The following is a 21,625-nucleotide window of genomic DNA, read 5'->3' on the forward strand; positions in this document are numbered from 1 at the left end:
GAATTCGGCGTTAGATCAACAGTCAGGGGATCACCAAAGTCAGTAGGATTTATCCTCTGGGGAAAGAATGAAAGCATGAATGTCCGGTTTTCCATGCATAGAGCCATGTCCTTAGACATATGACAGACAGGCAGGATGTCAACTGCATATACATGTGTGGATACTGGAGCGATATATGTGATCCAGTCATATGCTGGTGTCTGAGAAAAAAAAATTGTGTTTCTGAAAACTGAAGCATTAACCATCGTATTGACCAGCTAAACCCGAAAGCGACATAGGTTTTTTTCCCCCAACCTGTAGCAATGAAGAATAGGATTTTAGTATTCTGTTTGCCAAACATGCTTTTTTATTTTTAAAAAGGCCCATAGAATGCAATTAGAAAAGCCATATCACATATTTTACACAATTTAAACACAATTTCACTAAAAGTATTGGAGACTTTTGCTTCATCCTTGTTTCCCAAAGCCATAAAATTATGGCAAATATTGCTACTGGCTATTATATTTCCATTTTAGTTTCAAAACCCATCACAATTTACCAAAGCAAAAAAATAAATATGTAATGGAGAAACGTCTGATAACAAAAACTGTCAGCATTAAAGGGGAATTATTTTACACTCCTGCTCATTTAATGTTAGATCGAAAAGAGGGATGTGGAATCCCTTATTTGGGCTTAAATTATGCCATGCTTGAAAGGACATCTCTACGGTGCACAAATGATGTGTTCATCAATCATACGAAGCTATTTACTGCTTTCAGAGGAGGCCGTTGGAGTGTGCAGTCACATCCAAGTGTGGGCTGTAAAATATCTAGTGTTCTTAAAAATCTGCAGATATTGGCTCTGCTTTTGGGACATTTTGTCCTCCAATTTTTTCATTTTGAGGCATCATCCAATAAAGTAGCTGTAATAATTTCTGGTATTTGTATGTCATGCCAGAGGGCCACTACTTATGTCAATTTTGTACTTTATCTTCTTGTATACTGAAGCACTAAACTGCACCATCATGTTCAATTTGTATCATCTTGTGCCTGATGATAAGTTGATCAGTTACATGACAAACCAACAGAGCAACTACCACACTGTGACAGTGTACCCAAGAGGCAACTGACGCTGCAGGGTAGTTGGTCTGGCTGTACCTGTAATTCAGTGATTAGGTAATAAGAGGCACCTGTTGGTGATCTGAGTGGGCTAAATTGGCTCCTTCACGAAGGGTTGACGCAAATGACTTTAGTTTGGTGGTGTGCAGGTCTATGCTGTCATCTGATATGGCGATAGCAGCAGCATGCCAAGCAGAGTTGCCTGCGGCAAGCTTAGTTGAGTGACTTCATCTTCTATGCTGTACAACTAATGTTGCATGTCTATATGTGTGTTTATTGAACTTCTTGAACATCGGAAAATCCGACAAGACATCTGTGGTATAGCTAGTGGATTTTGAATATATTTTGCTCTTGTCTAGTAAGCCACTGCCTTATATTTACTTCCTTGTTCTTGAAGCTGTTTTTACTCAACCAAATTAGACTTTTGAATAATGAATATTATATATATATATATATATATATATATATATATATATATATATATGTATATACAGAATCTCACAAAAGTGAGTACACTCCTCACATTTTTGTAAATATTTGATTATATCTTTTCATGTGAACACTGAAGAAATGAAACTTTGCTACAATATAAAGTAGTGAGTGTATAGCTTATATAACAGTGTACATTTGCTGTCCGCTCAAAATAACACATCACACAGCCAAATGGCTAAACCGCTGGCAACAAAAGTGAGTACACCCCTAAGTGAAAATGTCTAAATTGAAAATGTTAAGATGAGACAAGGAGGCAGAAACCAAACCTAAGTGAAACACTTCTCAATTCACAATCTCACCAAAAATCCACATGTTAACTTCAGCACCTCTGATAAAGTGCAGATCACAGTGCCACACAGAGCAAACTTGGCTTCAGTTTTCAGATGTTTATATTGCAAAAGTCTACCAGCTACGTTATCACTCGGTCACAAACTGCCTGCAACTCACAGTGCTAAAAAAGAGCTGCTGCACAGCCACACCTGACACCACAAGGCTCTCATTACAATCCTCCCTCTGTAAGAAGCCTGAATAGAAACCGCTTCTAGAAAAATCCAGTGCTGGTTTGAACAGACATCTGATGGGTCATCTGGTGGAGCAGCAACTGTTCCATGAGGGTCTGAGCTGCTTGGATCTGATGCTGGCTGTACATCTCTGGCTGTGCTCGTCATGGTTAAGGCTACTTGTATTTCACCTGGGTCTGTGGGACCCGCTAAAGACATCTGGACTGTAGACGGCTGATGATCCCACATCTACTCTACTGACAAACTTTAGCACAGCCCCTGTAAATGATAGATATTTTCTATATATTAATGTTATCAGCTGCATGAGGCCCATTCAAACTGGCTCCTCCAGATTTCCTTCAATACATTTTTATATATAAAATACTTTTTATAAAATGACTGGGCTGAATTTGTGATGCTTATTATTTACTGAGATGTGCAGGCCAAGACTGGCAACCTGTCCAGGGTGTACCCCGCCTTTCGCCCGATGTCAGCTGGGATTGGCTCCAGCCCCCCGCGACCCTGTACGCAGGATAAGCGGTTGACGATGGATGGATGGATAGATGGTGAAGACCAAGTGTGATCTACATCAGACTTATAGAGGAGAGAACACGTTTACCTGACTGCTGTTCCTGAGTTTTTTTCTCTTCACGTGCCTAGAAGGATAGTCTCCCTCTTCATCCTCTAATCAAAGTTGTAAACATTCACATTTGTGTTCACCTTTAACAGGAAAGTGAGTTGGGGCCATCCAGCTCTGCGCTGGACTGTCACTGATGTGGTTATGCCAAATACATTAGGGTTAAGATATGGTTATATTCAATATAGCTGGCTGAAGTTGATTCGCACCACGTCAGCTTTATCAGCTTTACATGTGTTTTTCAGTGCTGCTCTACTCAGCTGCGCTACATAGGCAACTAATACCAATGTAACAAGGTCTCGTGCAGAATGTAATGGAGTAACAAGTCGAGTGGCTTTGAAATATAGTGAAGTGAAAGTAAAAAGTTGCAACAACAAAAAATACTCATGTAAAGTACAGAAAAAAACTACTTAGTAACAGGTATTTGTACTTCGTTACTTTCCACCACTGGTGTATATTATATTATATTATATCATATTTTAATAGAATGCTGCTTCCTGGTAGTTTATGCCTTAAATGTCATTTAAAACTATTGTTGCTACTGGGTGCCACAAAAGTATAAAACATATAGAACTACATTCATGACATTGCTCCATAAGGATTTGTTGAGGGGAAACCAGTTCTTGGGGGCATCCTGCGTAATGGAAAGGATGTGGTTATGCCAAATACATTATGGTTAAGATATGGTTATATTCTAACCTGAATTAACTAATGTTTTTGCCACTTGTGGGCAGCAGAAACAAACTGTGAATATATCACTCTTAAATAATACACTTTTTAATACACTTGATATGGCAAACTTTAGCATTTAACAGTTTCTTATTTACACATCATTGATAGGAAAAGATCTCTATCATGGTTTAAAGAAATGTTGGTGGGAGATGGAAATGCATACAATTACATTATTGGCAGGAGGATCAAGTCGTGTATTTATTCAGGCGGTTTCTTCCAGCCTCTCCACTAACATTATGACTTGATTTTTCTGCCTTCATTAAATTTAAACTTTGCAAGGTTGGTAACACTGTCACCTCAGCTTTGAGCACTGGTGCTATAGCAACAGTCTGAAGTGTTAATAGACAGGAAGCAGCCCTCAGAATAGCATTCTCTCTCTCTCTCTTCCCTATTTCTTCTTCCTTGTCTGTTCCAGTGGAAACAGATATGAATGGTGATAAGGAGTCAGATGGGAGCAGAGCTATGAATCCAGACTAGAGGCAGTAAAAAATATAGAGGACCATTGTTAACTCTGGGGGGAGATATTGATTGGTGCTGTATGTTAAGTGAAGCATCAACACTGTTGTACTAATAGCAGCCAAGCCAGGTTCATAAATATTTTGCCTTCATCCTCGTCTCTTTCAGTAAGTTATAACCTAATTAGATGGTACTCATGTGATGTTCAGTGCAGTCCTAGGCCTTAATTATTAGTTAGCTACTACTTATGGTTTTTCTGTTCACATGGATACTAGATAGGGCCACACAATAAAAACAAAATTATTAAAAAAAAATAAAAATCATACTAGCACCTTAGTTTTCCTAATGCTTTGAACACAACTTTTCGCCCACTAGATAAAACAAGTAACGTTTCTCAGCGTATACTTAAGAATTTGTCTAATTACAATACAGTACATTTAGGGAGAAAAAAGAAAGTATAATTCAGGATTTTATTTTTGCCAGTTTGCTGTACATAATTGAATTCATATTTAATACCCTTTGTGAGATGATGCAACAAAAACACACAAGAGCTTTAGAGACAAAAGGACATTTTCCTTTGTGGTTTGAATGAACATATTTTGAAGTTTAAACAACAACAACAACAGCTGTATTTCAGCAAGTTGCATCAGTAAAAGGCACAATTCAGAGTTCAAAGTCGAATCCTAAAATTGAACAAGTAGGTGCCTTTCATGGTCTAACAGTTGTCATTTCAGTTCAGATCAAATGTGACACACAGTATGCAGTAAAGAAGCGAGGCAAATATATTTTCAGGGTTGGACATAACTGTATTGTCATAAAGCCCCATTTGCAAAGATAATTTTTAAGACTTCAGTCCTTGCTATCAGAGATGAATGCTATCCTCATAACTCAAAGTGACAGGAAGAAGGCTTGATGGGATTGTTTTTTTTAAAGTAGCAAGTTGTGTGTTGTGTGTCTGTATATCTTGTATGTGTACAGTGTGTATGTCTGTATACAAATGAATGTAAGTATTTATTTAATGTGTTAAGTTTTTACTGTACCTGTCCCCAGGTCTGTGTGCTCCTGAGACATGTGCTGGCTCTGGTGGACCCATTCACCGTTGCACTTGAAGAAGATTTGAAGAGCAGGCCGAGCTTGACACCGGAGCTTGATGGGGTTACTCTTGACGATGTAAGCATCGACAGGCTCTTCCAGGAAGAGGGGCAGTGTCCCAGATTGGCCATGCTGCAGGGCCTCACCTCGAGGACCTGAAGAATAAAATGAGAATAAAATGACACAAACAGATTGACTGAACAAAATGGAATAGAAAAGTTAATTATTAATTGACAGCAGTAAGATGGCTGATTCAAACCATCAGATTTCTTCCTGCCAACACACACAAACACACACACACACACACACACAAAATACCTCAAAACTTGCCTACTCTGTCTTCCCAAGCTTCCACTATCTCTCACTCTCTTCCTTCCACTTGCAAACCCCTCAAAAAATCACTATGGTGCACAATGTAAGAAATAACACAACATCCCCACAGTCCATTCTCCACCACAGCAGTACAATATAATAATTTACAGGAAGACCACTGTAGACGAAATCCTCTCAACTGACAGTGTTTGATATTTTAAGTATACAGGCACATGCAGACAATGCTCAAGGGTATTTTGCAGAAAACTAAGCTACACTTTATTTTGCGAACCTAAAAGAGTGCCATCCTTGTTTAGTGTTTAATAATACATGTCATTACTGTTGTTTGTTAATATTTTGTTGCCTTAATATATGTTTTGTTTTTCTTCTCAATGTATGTAAAAAATCGTGATTTTATCGGAGTTTCCAAGGTCTGACTCTTGGGTGAACTGGTTGGGCTGTGGGACAGGACCTGAAACATGTCACAGTTTTTATCGCAATGCAATCCTACTATAGAAATTAGTACTTTTTGACAACAACTGTGTTTAATCAGTTGTTAAATATGTCCACAAACTAAATCCACAGCTCCTTTCCCTGAAATAAAAAAGTTGTATAAATTATGGAAATAAACATCTCATTGAAATTGAAGAAGACGGAGACATCCTAAATGTCGTTCAGGCAGATCTACAGTAGTCCCATAAAGACGTCTTTGATCTCTCAGATGTTGGTGTTCACTAAAGACTGTTAATTCAGTTGAAGAATTCACCGACAACTACAACGGCAACGTATTAACAGGCATTACTCCCTTCCTCCCTGCCCGTCTGAGGTGTGTTCCAGTCAGCGCACGTTTTGCTACTTCTGAGGCCCTGCAAGTGTAATTACACTTTGGCTAATCCTCTAGTTTGCTGGAACCTCTTTCATGCAAGTGTGAAGGGTTTAGTGAGGCAAACCGTCCCGCATCCACCCCTCCCGATCCCAACTCCCCGACGCACACTGCATGTTTCTCCACAGTGATGGGTGCACCTCTGAAAACCCCATCAGGATTAGAGAACCCACTCTCTCTTTCTCTCTCCCTCTCTAGCTAATCTAATCCTCCTACCTTTCCTGCCGGATGTCTCCTGATTGAGGGGGATAGATAAAAGACTGAGCAAGTGCTGTGATTTTCACAGCCAGGGAATCACACAGTGTTCCTCTTCCTTCCGTGCGACACATTCACATTCTCTCCGTTATTCCTGGAACTAAGGCTGAACAAAGAGACATGCTTTTAATTTCAAAATGACTAGCCCCTGGCAAGCTTTTCTTGTACAGAGTGCTCCAATTTGTTTTGCACACGGAGCATTGACATGGTGTGTTTGTGTCTGGATAGATGCAAAACATAGACGTGAGTACGCATCCAAACGATGATAGATGGGAACATGAATACACAAACACATAGCCGTCAAACAAAGCCATATCCCTCCAAGTAATGACTCATTTGTTAATAGATCAGGTATTATACAAATGCTTACCAACATGACAGTTTAATGCCACTGAAACTAATACCTCAAATATAAATATCAACAGCAGTGAGGTTTAGTCAAGAATGACTGGGTTTATTTTTTATTTAAGTTAGTTGTCCATTCACTTTTCGTATTTTTTATTTTTTATTTAGCAGGTGGAAAATATTGCTGCAGACTGATTAGGCGAGACAAAAGAAAAGATACTCCGGTGCGATTTATCCGGAGGCTGGTAGTGGGACATGTGACTCCAGGGGGAAACACAAGCACTTAACTGTCTCTGGGAACAGCATAACATTATCTTTGCTCTTGAAATGGCTGAATATAGATCACGAAGTGCAACACTAAGCAAGGACTATAGGATGCCCCTCTGGCACAACACCTTGTAGCAAGTACACATATGGCAATAAGAAAACTGTTATCATGGGAGATGTGGCTCAAACAAAGTGTGAGGCAGAATGTGATGGTGCTGATGGTGCTGTGGGGTTTCTGTTTGCAGTTCTAACATTCTCTACTCATTTGCATCTTGTGGCCAGTGCAGGGATGTTGTTGGTTCATCTGCATGTTCCCAGGACACGCCGATGTCCAATATCTCTCCTTAATAGGGTTCGCTGCTGTCATTCAGGAGACCACTGTGCCCTGTGCTTCACAGTTTTCACAGTGATCTACAACCAATGCTTCAGCCCGGCAATAACACACAAGGGGCACCGATACATCTAGCCAAGTCTGAGAGGAAAACAAGATATCACTGCCAAAGGGCTGAGTGATGGCTCTATTAACACCTCTTTCTTTCCTTCTTTCCTTCCTTCCTTCTTTCTCTCTCTTTCTTTTTTCATCCTTCCTTCCTTTCTTTCTCTCTCTCTCTCTCTCTCTGCCTCTCTGTCTGTCTTAAACACAAACAAACTTCTGTCCTGGAAATGCAGACACGGTCTGCTAATACTGCATCTGCTGTGATGCAACCTGTAAGGGACTTCACAAATGCATTCATTTCCTCAAGTAAAGCTAACACTCCATCTCTTCATATGCAAAATTAAAAGCAATGAGTAAGTGTGATCTCTTGTGTCAGTTCAATGAATTCATTGCTTTTAGTGAAAATCTAAAAGAAATGAGGGGGAAGGAGGGGAGCTGACTGGACTAACGACCAGCACACTTGTAGTGATTTGGAGAGGCGGAAGCAGGCAGGCTGATGTTTGCCAAATTTCACCCACTTTCAGCACACTGCAACCTCATATCCTGGCATACAACTGCTGTCCTGTTTCCATCTCAAACAACCGCTAATCCTATGATTAACCGACTTCTTGACACAACGATCACAGATAATCAGGGTAAATGGAAAGTACTCTAACAAACCTTACTGAAGCACTGGTCCCCACACTGGCATGTGTCCTCTCTCTCTGCTGCTTTTTGTTCTGTACAGAAGCAACCAGGAGAGTGTGTATCCCAACCCCCATGTCATCAAATTTTCAGATGACATGGACCTTTCTTTCCTACCTTCCGGCTTAGACTCAAGATCATAAACAAGTACTGTTCGTCCAGTGATGCAACAACCCATGCCTGGATCACAAGATTACAAAAACAAGGAATGCTAATGGATCTCACAATACAAAAAGCTGTAATGAGTGTCACATACAGACACAATTGGTGAAGAAATTGATGACAGTTTCTTGGGTACCGTCCTTGTTAATGAGCTTTTGAATAGAACACTGCTGTCAAGAATATACACTTAACAACTGCTCACCCAGCAACAGGCCATCACCAATAGCTTCACCATTGTCCACAAATGATAAACAGGCTGTTCTGGCCTCTTGAACCTGAACCACCTGTCTCTGTTGCGCTTTATAGGAAGTAATTGTTACACCTCTTTAAAACACAAACCCCTTGTGTGCATGGGATACTGGGCACAAGTTTAATCTCATATCCTAAGATAAGCCCTGTGTTAATATGGGTCATTGTTATTTGCGCAAGACGGGTTTCACAACTGCCGGTTCATGTCACTCGCCTAACAGGGTTGTCACGTTTCAACATCATTAAAATGGGTTGTTGTAATGGTGCTGAAAGGTGACAGACTCTTTAGCTGAGAGGGGATCGACATCAATGCTACTAGCTGCTTGAATCTATACTAACCTATATCAGGTAGGGTACCTGTTACAATAGTAAGCTAAACCCTGGCTGCACTAAACCCTGGCTGTAGGCAGATTTTGGTCAACCGGTCTGATCATTTGTGTTGATACATTCACATTCACACCAAACATGTTTGCTTCATTTTGAAATGGAGTTATAATGGATATAAATTACCTTGCATTTTCATTAACCATAACACTGCCACTTTCTACACTTTGCCAGCTTTTAATGCAAGTGTACTTATTTGTGTTCCTTTTGTGTCTGCTATTTCAGTTGCTCTTCATACATGAACCATATTGAATTGAAATACCCACTGTCACAATGGCTGGTGTGACCTCCGATTTCAAACCTCCAAATAGGTGTGAGCCACCAAACACTAATCTCCTACTAATACTGTTTGCCAACTACCAGCACGAACAGAGAGCAAAAAGGAGACAGTGTGTGTGTTAGTGTGTTTAAAGAAAGAGAAAGAAGAGAGTGGGAGAGAATGTATGGCTTTAATAAAATGCAACACTGCCTTAATGTGCTGCCTTAATGTGTTATCCAATAATCAGTGGCTTCAAGCCTAAAACATTTTATAGAACATCTTATTTTCATAACTGGGATTAGCACTGTCACAGCAAGAAGGTCGTGGGTTCAAACCCCGGATGCCCTGGCCTTTCTGTGTGGAGTTTGCATGTTCTCCCCGTGTCCGGGTGCTCTGGCTTCCTCCCTCCATCCAAAGGTGTGCAGGCTCTCTAAAATTGTCCTTTGGTGTGAGTGGTTGTTTGTCTATGTGTGGCCCTGTGATGGACTGGCGACCTGTCCAGGGTGTACCCCACCTTTTGTCCGATGTCAGCTGGGATAGGCTCCAGCCCCCCCACGACCCTGTACGCAGGATAAGTGGTTGACAATGGATGGATGGATTCTTACACATGACTAACTGGTCATCCTTTGACAGCCAAGAAACTATACCAAGAGAAAATAATACCAACTAACAGGCATCACTTCTATTTAGCTCGCAAGCCTGACCGGTTAAAGAAAATGGAAAAAACTATACACAAGCACAGGAAAGTTACTTCTACTTTAACTCACTTTAGCAGGAATTAATTAATAAACAAATCTACTAATTAATTCTTAGTTTGTTAATTAAGTCAGGGGCCTAATTATTTGTTACTTCACCATGTTGGCATTTCAGTGACTGCCAGCTTTCTCAGAGGTTTGAGAAATAAGGTGCATGTGTTTTGTGGATTTTATTTCATGCTAGGTGTTGTTGCCTTTGTGTAAACATTCACTTTCAGGCTAATGTGTTTGTGAAAATACATGAATAAATACAGCTTGGCAATGGTCAATGCTGCATTAATTATATATGCCCAGTGTGAAGCTTTCTTCATAGGCAGTATTGACGCAGTTCCGTGCAGCAGATGGATGGTCTAGATTGAAGATCAGAGGTGAGGCTAGCAGAGGAGATGGGGGTGGTGGGAGATTGGTAAAGCAGATGATAGGTGGGTGTTGAAGATAGTGAGAAACACTGAGGGAGCATCTGTTTGGATCAACCGAGTGCCCGGCAGGAAGACAAAAAAAATAAAAAATACCCTGGCATTTTCAGGAAATGCTTATAAACCTGAGTCCAGAATGAAAGGTACTTCTTTTTGGGTTCACAGCCAACTTTGGCCCACTGAAGGATCACAACCTTTGTGATGCACAACCTCCACACCCACTTCCTCTGTGTCTGCAGAGATTTCTGAATGACAGGTTCACCAGTGGGGAATGATAGACTTGCAAGGATGGAATTTCTTGATCTCCCAGCACAATGGCAAATGGGGCGAGAAAGGCAGTAACATGTGAAAGCTTGATTGTGTTCGGTGTTTTGCAGACACTATCGACTATTCAACCACATCAAAACACATCAACCTAGTGCTAGAGGTGTCCCCCTGACAAGCTGACAGGTAATGAACTGCTTAGCAACCATGCGTTATGCACAGCAGCTGGATGCACACGGATGCTTCTCAACATTTGACTCCACTGTCACTGTCTCCACTGTGCAGCTTTTATACCACATAATTCAAAATCTTGTCAAACTTCAGGATTAAATTCAAGGTGATAACCAGGAGATAGCCATATTTTATACCATTATTTTAAATCACATCCCTGTTTCCTTCCTGGTTCTTCTCCTCCCTGTCCCCAGGCAAGTCTCACAGTGACTTCAGTCAGACTGCAGAAATGCCTGGAGCTCTAAAGCTACTCTCTAACTTGTAATTTCTTTGCAATGGGAGTCACACAAGCAATACATTTCTGCTCTCAGTCTTAAAAACAGCATGGCCTCAACAGAGAGAGATGCCAGAGCGCTTTGTTCAAATATTGATGCAAACCTCTCATCTGTCATCTCAAGACACACACACCCACGTACTCAGATAATGTGTGTGCCACATCTGAAGCACTCCCAGGCAAAGACAGTTTTCCTTACACACATGACAGATGTTGTCCAAATCAAAACAAGAACAGACATATTTAGACTTTTGCTATACTATTTCACACTCACAACAACAAATTTTTTAGACTTAATTTTCCCTGTGTTGATTAAATAAATTTTTTTCATAAAAAGCAGGAAAAATGTTAAAAAATCTGGTTGTTTCTCTTTGTCGGCAAAGTCCTGCTTCACTCTTAAAATTACACTCACACATGGGAGCTACTCTGCACAACCAAACTCTTTCCTGCTCTCCTGCATATCTGTGAGGAGGGGTACAGTAAGTGTTTGCGAGCGTCAACTAGCTTCTGTGAGTTTAGCATTGGTGGGAAAAATTGAACATCAAACAAAGATAAAGATAACGGATGGAACTCTTTGTGGTAAAGATGTAAGTACAACATGAGCCCTCATTAAGTATCAGTTCTCTATCAAGGAGGTATTTTATATGGGATATGACATGCAACAAAGGTCCCCTGTTGGAATCTAACTAGGGGCGTTGTAGTTATGCGTCTTAACCATTTGTCTACCGGGATGCCCTAGTTAATGCGATTTTAAGTAGGATTAATGCATTAATAATGCAGCAATCTGACATTCAAAATGTTTTGTTATACAACTATTATAATGTAAAGCATCATACCTAGTGTCATCATTTGCTTGATGTGTGTTTTATACATATGTATAAATATAATATAGGACACAGAGCAAATACCTTAGCTTTTGCTTTGATATTCCTGCACCAAAGAAATATATTTTGTTGTCTAAACAAACCACCAATGTTTTGGGGGGGGGGATTTAGGTGCGTGTGTGCTATTGATCATGTGCACACAACAGTACAGGGGTGTGAGTGTGTGTACAGTTTGTGTGCAGTGAATGTGTGTCACCTACAAACACCCAGGTGGTGTATGCATCTTCATTGGTGTTGTGACAGCTTGCCAGCCTGGTTTTGGCAGGTGGGAGATAGTGCTTCCCTCAGCTCTCCCGATAATCAAAGAGTAAACATGCCGAAGCAAAAGTGGGTTACCTGGATGTCAAACTGACAAAAAAAGTCTCCCATCTCTATCCCACCAACCACTTCTCATTAGACTATGTACATACACACATTAATATTAGGGGGGAACAAACTCATCTAAAGAAATGCCACACACATTTGTATATGCCTTTCATATTCAAATAATTCACTAGAGGACTTTTTCCTCCACCAAAGAAGTGAGAAGTGTAAACTAAAAATATGACAAATAAGCTTTAGGCTCATGTTTATCAGTACGGAGAGCAGGGATAATCCTAGAAAATCCACTCAAACTTGTGACTTGACTTTTAATAACTTATAATGACTGGACATCAATAATGGACAGTACCAATTTAAATAGAAACTCAGTAATTACAAACACTGGGAGGAAAATTCTCGCTCTGAAATCTCGTGAGAGGGGAGTTGTTGCAGGTGTAAACGAGATAGAGGAGTTTGTTGTGTACGTAGAGAAACTGCTAGCAAACTTTATTTCCTGACTCCTTACTCCAACACAGTAAACTCTTCTCTCCCACTCTGACTCACGTTTCCACTGTCGTCTTCCTGCAACAACTCGCCTCTCATGGGATTTCAGAGTCCTTGAACTGTCCTTGAGGGAGACTTCACTTTCCTGTTAAAAAGGGTGTCACCGAGAGTCACTCATAGGGATCCTTCCCATGGTGTTGTTAGACACCTCATGTAACAGTCGGTGGCAAAAAGAAGAACTTTTAGTGGACAGATTTTGATGAGCACAATTGCCCCAAAGGATTACAATGCAGCCCGCAAACCAGCTGCAATGGCATCTACTGCACTTCCAAAACCTTTTGTACAGTTTAAAGGAGAAGTCTGGAAACTTTTCTTTACCCAAATAAACCTAAGTATTACCAAGAATAAAGTTATTCTTACCTCATTATTATAGAGCCCACCACTTGAATCTGTTGAATCATCTGCACCTCGGGAGGAGAGTGGGGGTAATGTCTGGGAGCCTCCAGACTAATAGATAACTTGATTTTTTTTACTCAGTTCATTTTTAACGCATGAACAATCAAGTCACTTTGAGTAATGGCAGATGCAGATATGGAGTGCCTTTATTAACATGTTATATGCAGCACCATTATCACCTCATCTATCAGCGTTCATTCTCTGGTTTTGCTCTGGAGCTGTTGCGAAAGCAAGCCTCCGTTGACTGACAGTGATAGCAGACAAAAGAAGATAATTGCTTACTTACTCTTTCCCATATAGCCTTTGATCCACTTTGTCTTTTCTGACACAGAAGAGACAGTGACATAATTAAAGGCATTGTGTGGTGTATACAATCTCGGCTGCAATCACACTGGCAACTTGACAGCTCACTCTAATGTGTAAGGGGGCTCGATAAATAAGTAAAACCCTAGAAAACAATCCTCTCTCACTCTTTTTCTCACATTTTCCCATCCACTTCTTCCTGAGAGCTTTAACACAGACCACAAATAAGAGTGAGACTCTATTATTGACTGAATGTATGAATAAATTACTGCTGTGTGGCCGAATGTGAGAAAAGGTTTAGAGGGCCAAACTTTATTTTAAACTAAGCTATTAAAGCAGGTTAAAAGTGAGATTAAAAAAATGTAAAGTAATATCCTGCAAATGACTAAGCGCAAAGCTTTTGTATTAATATCATTAATCATCTGTCATTATGTACAAGGTTGATTAGAGAGGGTGATATACTTGAAGCTTTTTTCTTAACTGCATCAATGATTTAATGTTGTTGAGTGCAAAATTAGTTTTTACAGAGAATGTGCAAATTGTATAGTGGGTGTAGCAGCCCAGCAATGTGAAATATTTTCTTTTTAAAGAAGACTTTGGCCTCAAATATGATGGCGATCACTGAATTGACAGCACATATGGTTGACAGACACAGAGTGGTGTATTGGCAAAAGCTGGCAGTAAATAACAAAGAGTGTGCATGACTTGGCTGTGTACCAGCAATACAAGCTATTGTTATATGTTATTTAAGGTCATTAAAGTGTCACTTCACCACTGCGACTCTGTAGCCTTTGTACAAATCAGTTCACTTTCACTTCAATGGAATGGGTTTAATGTCATCTTATAAATAAGGAAACATGTCTAATACACCTTTAAATTGGCTCATGTACAGCATTTTGTTTCTAAATGGGCTCATTAAAAAAAATAAATGTCTTTGTGCTTAAGAAATGGTCATTGAACATGACATTTGTTGTATGTGTTATTAAGGCAGTGGGAGATGCATGAAAAATGTAATACTACTCATTATCATTAAGCCATAACAGCCTACTGCCTATTATTTGTGTTGCAGTATCCATGCAGTAAATAAGGAAGAAGCTTTAGCAGGTATACTTGATCAATTAAATTTGTAGCATGCTTTTTGAGTTGGCACTTTCCAGAGCACTACATTTACATTCATTATGACATAATTTCATAAAACAGTCTACAGCCATGCTAGTGGTTCTGTGGGGCTTTACTAATTACTTAACGTCAGCATGCTAACATGTTCACAATGATTCTACTAACATGCAAGCATATTTTATACCATGTTCACCATGCTAACATTTGCTAATTTGATCTAAACACAAAGCACAACTGAAGCTGATGGGAATGTCATTCGTTTTGCCAGTATTTGGGCATAAAAGAAAATATAGGAATAATTTCATTTAATTTGCTAGAAAAATTAAGGCGTAACTAAAGGGGTAAATTATCCATCTAATAGTTGTTCACTAAAAACTACTAATATTGACTCAATGACACTAGAGAAAAGTGACCAGTTAGTTGGCTTTATCTTCTGGGGATCATGAATGTCTACACAAAATGTTTGTCAAGTCAAAACAAAGTTTATTTTTGCCCAATATCACAAATGTATGTCTCAAAGGGTTGTACATAAACTAAAAAATATTGAGCAACATTAGCAATACTACATAAAGATGTATATAAGTGAGATAAAGTACATATAAAACATTATAAACAAACTATTATCAGTAGATGACTTATATCAAAATTGAGGTAAAATACAACAATATACACATTAAACTCCTGTACATTCACACATGGATACTGATGAAAACACACATATATACAAAAATGTGTAACAGACAGTACATATGTGTAACATTGTGCACATAAAACTGAATATAAGATGGGTAATCGTAATCTAGTACTTAAGACAGACTAATTGATTTTGAAGGAAAATTTTTTGCTTAAATACAAATGTACAATGTAATAGTTGTGGACATATTTCAGTCTGGATAAAAGTAGTGGTAGAGCCACACCGCTACATTGCCCATAAAATCACCCAGGTGATTTCATCAGGGTTATTTCAGCTCATGCTTGGAGACTTCAAAGCTTGTGTTACAAAATGGGGGTGTTAAGTTTGAAAGACAGAAGCATTTACCAGACAGGGAGGGTCTAATGAAAGACACTACTGAGCTGTAAGATAGGAATTGTACGATAAAGCTTGACCAATCCGACAGACTAAAAGTCAGAATATCTCTGCCTTAGCGAGCTGCTTTAATTTAAATCTCTTGCAAGTCCCCCAACTTTATGAAAGTGCAATAATAAATCACTCGATTTGCATAGTATGGTGAATTCTCTATTTCATTCTAGGCAATTTAGCCTGTATGGTCTGTCCATGGTGTAGAGAGAGAGAGAGAGAGAGAGAGAGAGAGAGAGAGAGAGAGAGAGAGAGAGAGAGAGAGAGAGAGAGAGAGAGAGAGCACGGACAGAAGTGTTGATGTGATATAAAAACCTGCTTTGATCATGAATCCAACTGTTACTCTACAGTTCTGTGGTTCATCGGTTGAGTGTCTGAACTACACGGCAGACTGGAGTTTCTGACAGATGCTATTCTCCTCTATAAAACGTCTGTATCCTCACTGCGCTGCATTATTATAAACGATGATGAACTGGTCGTGGGTCACATCTCTCTTGTCCAGACGCTTTCTCTCCCACTTCATTTCCTTCAGTTCTCATTCATTACTTCCTGCTGTTGACTGTGTAGCTGCTGTGGCTGCTTTGACATACAGTATGTTGGTGTTCAGGTTTGCTGTAGTGTAGACATTATCAAATTGTTGCAATTTGTTGCTAATAACTTCATCATTATATAGACGGACCTTTTCATAGCATCCCTAACTGTGACTGACTGCCAGTGTCCCTGTGTAGGGAAGACTGTCCTTACAAAAAATACTATAGTATTACTATAAAGAATTACTATATCAATACCACAAAAAATAATAATAAAAATAGTAATATCAGTATTACTATAGTATTTCTATGTTTGGAATTCACTATAAAAATTACTATATTAATATTAGCTATGGTGATTTTACAGTGAAGTTTTAATTATATTATAGTGTTTAAATAGTATTCCTGTAGTATCGCTATGGTTTTTTGGGCACTATAGAAAATTACTATACTTATACTACAGAGATGGCTATGGTGATCTTATTGTGAAGTTATAGTTATATTATTGTGTTAATCGCTGTAGTGTTTCCTGTAGTATAACTATGGTTTTCAGGAAATTACTATAGTTATATTATATTGTTTATGTATTATTACTATTACTTTTTCAGTTGCACTATAGAAAGTAATACTATACATTTACTTTAACATCATTATAGTTTTATTTTAGGTAGAATACTTCAAAGATCTAGACATATAGAAATTATACGATTGAAATTTTATAGTTCTATTATAGCTAATAGCACTACAGAAAAAACTACAAATGTACTAAAGGACACAAATTTTATAGTATACTATAGTAATACTATGGTTCATTTTCATAAGAATGGGGTTATTTGGTACACTCATCACTCTCTGCTGTATTTGTCTGGCATCATACATGTTCTAACATCTGCTAACAACAGCTATAAATAAATATGTTTATGTACAAGGGTTGGGCATTGTTGACAGTACGATACCAGTACCAAAACCAGTACCCTTAAAGAGATACCAATACCAGTACAGTACTTCATTTAATACCTTGCTTAAAATGCTACCTGTTGAAGCCATAGTAGGTGATTGGTATTATTTGTATTGCTGTTATGGATAAGTAATACCTAATAACCTAAACTAACCTAATAAGGTTATATAAAAATATTGGGAAATCTGTTCACCTCTTATCCTAATTAGGTCATCCTCACTGGTAGTATCATCAAAGAGGGAAGATCGCTTGGGAGTTTATTTGTATTTGAATGAGAGAGGAGGAGTGAAATAGTTCAGTGATCAATTTCAGTTGTGGAAAACAAAATTTAGTTACATTTTTTAAACGGTTGCTGAAAGCAAACAACAAAGAATAATTTTTTAAACTTTCAATAAATAAATTGAACTGAACTGAAAAATCTCTGCGAGTGCTTTTTCCTTTAGTGGTGAGTCGCAAACCTCCTCCGAAAAGACAAAGTACGAAGTAGAAAATGAGAAAGGAGTCAGTTTAAACAAGTCACTAAATTACACTAAAGACTCTGAAGAAGCCCTGCGACGGACTGGCGACCTGTCCAGGGTGTACCCTGCCTTTCGCCTGATGTAAGCTGGGATTGGCTCCATCCCCTTGCGACCCTGTACTCAGGACAAGCGGTTGATGATGGATGGATGGATGGATGGACTCTGAAGAAGCAAGCAAAGGGAAAAAAGCCTGCACATACAGCAGATCACACCTACTGATATAAGCAGCCAGAGGCTCCGTGAGTAAAATCAGCTGATCGCTGCTGCGCCACAAAAGCGCTGAATTGATGTGATGGAACACAGCGGTTGATCGGTAACAAGTGATGTGAATTTCAAATAAAAATGTACAGAGTAGTATGAAAGGATATCAGAAGATGAAACCAACCAGCGGCGTATGGTAGTAACAACGGGCCCCAGCGCAGGCTGTTATGATGGGCCCTTGGGCTACACCATAACGAAGCACATGCACACACACACTGTGTTTGTGTCTATAAGGGAACCCTATATTGGCAAACCTCGTTTTACATGGTTTAACAACTGATAAGATAAGATGCAGTAAATACCTAATTTAAAGCTCCTTAAATCGATTTCTTTCCATATATATATTTTTTTATTTCTTTCCATATTAACATATTAAATTCAACAGTTCTCTTTGTGTGCATCTCTCTCCAACACACACGTGCTGCTGCAGCGGCTGTGTTGCGTGTGCCTGGACGCAGCAGTCTAAATTAAAGTACTAGAGTATTAGAGTCCGACTGTGTCACCTAGACTTCTGTATGTCAAAGAGAAAGTTATAAGGAGCATGGCAAGTGCTGTCATTTTCAAAATCCTGAAACGTCACCACAAACAGCTGAATGCAGGAGGTGTCAACTGTGCTGAAATGACGCAGACTTTTTCGGGCAATTTCAGTACAATAACCTCCCGAATCACGACAACCACATTTCTCTTCGACAGAGAGGCAAGACATTACGGTGAATAATAAAAAGATGTGGCCTACTCATATACAACAACATGTTCTGAAAACAGGCCAGCTACAGCGCACACAGTTTAATACACACATGCACATCCATACAATTAAACTGGTAGGCCTACTCAGCAGCTAGCTGACGCCAAAATGATAACAGCCTTTAAAACAGTGGCATGGCAGCCACACCAAATCCACTGAAAAAGCACTTGTAAAGTTACTCACCTATTTGAAAGGCATCCGACAAGCCTGCATTGAGCGAAATCTTTGACAATGTCCTCAGTGATCCAAAACAATCTTATTTGGAAGATTTGCGACCCTCTCCTCCTGTTCTTTTCTCTCCTGTCTCTTCTTGAAACAACTTTTATGTGTGAATAGCATAACTGCAGGCTTGCACATGTGCTCTGCTAGTCAGATTTTGCCACCTGGCAACCATATACATATTACCCAGCAATCATCACTGCATATGTGACAAGAATAGCAAAGAAAATAAGACTAAATTCATTCTGTGGAATCTATTTTTTTTATATTTCACCGTATACGTATAGCCTACTGCTTACTACAGACTTGTTTTACCCATAAAAGTCTGTAGTGTCAAACACTACGGCAAAGGGGCAAATGCACATATGAGTGTATATATACTACTTGATCCTCCTTACACAAACTGTTAGATGTGTATTGGTTCTTTACTGTTGATTGATGAGAGCTGACACGTTTTTACCATGTAACTGACGAAGTCCAGCTCATAAAATAGCAGGCCGCTCCCGTCACGTGCCCCAGTGCAGCTGCACTGTCTATACCTACGCCTCCGAAACCAACGGAAAGACAAGCTTGTGGTGATAAACTTGAAAAAGTGACGGACATGCCTGAGACCATAGCCATGTGGAGGGACTGTTAAAATCACACATGGACTAGTTGCGTGCAGGCAAATAAGGAAAAAAAGAGGCATCCCCTTCTCTTTCTTACCGTGTGTTGCTTGCATGTTTGGCTACAAGCAAAACCATACAAATAGTAATTTCCCCTCGATCTGGTTACTAAAAGTATCGAATGCAGTACTCGTTTGACTGGAGACGTGTCGATACTACTCACTTCGGTCGATACCTGTTTCAAGTAGCAAACCCATCCATATTTTGTACACAAATGCTTTCTTAAATTAGGTGATTTGTGATTAAAGACATGTTGTGTATTTGTGCACACAATTATTTTCTGGTCGTTGCTTTGTTAAGCAAAAATGTTGTTTCAGTTTTTATTCAGAGAATTGTTTGTATTATGTATTTACTTTTGCTGTCAATGATGCTGAAAGTGCAAGTAAGGCATTTAAGTTGAAGTGTAATTATTTACTATTATTAACGCAAACCAAATTAAATCCTCACCTTTTTTTCTCATGTTTATTTTGGGGGGGTGGGGGGGGGCACATTAGCTCTTGAAACGAGACCAAGATGATTAAGGCTGCCACTGGTACTTGCAGCACATCATATTCCACAGTCTGACTTCCAGCTTTACAGTAAAGATTAAGAGTTATCTGAGGTTTCAAGTTCAGCTTTAAGGCTTCATGAAAGCCTCGAGCACTTTCAAAGGCTTATCTATAATTTGAAAACACTCTTTCTACTATACAGAAAGGTGTTAACTTCTTCCAATATCAATCTCACTCTTTCAGCTAAATCAGCTTCACTTTCCATTTCCCTCTGGAGAATGAAGTGCCAGAAAGATGGTCCACGCAATCCTGCACTAACCAGTAATGACTTATTCGTGATATTTATTCCTGAATATATGATAAAATTGAAAAAATAAAACACAAAAGAATCTACAATGCCACTATGGGTTGGCTCCAGAGCTAAAGAAAATGGAGGTTAGCCAAAAGCCCATCAGGGAAGCTGTAAGTGGTCTCCTGACATTTAAAATTCATGACAATCAAACACCTGTACAGTGCTTTTCCATGTCTCCAAGCATCCTCGCGTATATCAAAAGGCAAAGAGCTCTAATGGTCCCTAAAAATTGCAAGAAAGTGAGTAACTTTATCCTGAACCTCTTCTCTCACTAAGCGCTATTCTCTCACCTCATCAATGATTTTCTTTAGTGAGCAAGGGCCACTGGTTCAAAGCACAGCATCGGAGCCCAGGATGCCCTGCATTTTATCTCCCAGAGGAGGTCTTCAAACATTACTTTTAACTGCTCCAGTAATACAATCTGAGAGGATGGCCAATATGTGATCCAGGCAAAAAAGATCTGCAGTATATGGCACTTGATCAGGATAACATGAATAATAAAGAAGGGAACAAAGTTGAGGTAAAGGTTGTTTTTAAATCAGATACAATATAGTCAGCTGCTATCCAACAAGCTCATCCAGTGACAGAAGGATATGATTTCTGCCAAGCAAAGCGAATTAAGTCCCGCTTCACTGTGCAATACATTACTAATGCAACATTTCCCATTTTACTACTTAATAACTTAAGAGTCCCACTGTACTGTGCAAGGGATTCCTAATGAATCTTTAAAGAAACAGAAAAAAAGCAGCAAAACAACAAGAATTGAGATCTTTTAAGGCTGAATAGCCTCATTTGTCAAGCTTAGATGGACACGGCAAAAGTATGTCAACACAATCTCTTTGCTGTTATCACACAAATGATGCTTCACTTCCAATAACCAAGCAAATGAGCAAGTGAGCAAGCGAGGGGGGCATGCTCAGCACCTTGTGGCACATCCTCTGCACATAGTGTCCCAGATTCCACCTTACGTAACCTGATTATTTGTGCACACCATACAAATACTCATGATAAACAAAAAAAAAGAGAACATTCATTGCTCAGTGTCTTAGGTATTGCGGCCTAC

At 39.3% G+C, this 21,625-nt stretch overlaps 1 protein-coding gene across 1 annotated transcript in view; it reads right to left on the reverse strand.

Annotated features, from left to right (window-relative positions):
• LOC119914541 (netrin receptor UNC5D-like) overlaps positions 1-21,625 on the reverse strand; it is a 182,759-nt gene that overhangs the window by 65,792 nt on the left and 95,342 nt on the right. Inside the window, exon 2 of the mRNA XM_038733895.1 lies at positions 4,955-5,161. Coding sequence (XP_038589823.1) covers positions 4,955-5,161 — 207 coding nt within the window. The remainder of the gene's footprint in view (positions 1-4,954; positions 5,162-21,625) is intronic.

Source organism: Micropterus salmoides, unplaced genomic scaffold, assembly GCF_014851395.1.
Source record: "Micropterus salmoides isolate LMB-PRFRI ecotype aquatic unplaced genomic scaffold, ASM1485139v1 Ms_hic_scaffold_20, whole genome shotgun sequence".
In the NCBI taxonomy this organism is placed as follows: Eukaryota; Metazoa; Chordata; class Actinopteri; order Centrarchiformes; family Centrarchidae; genus Micropterus; species Micropterus salmoides.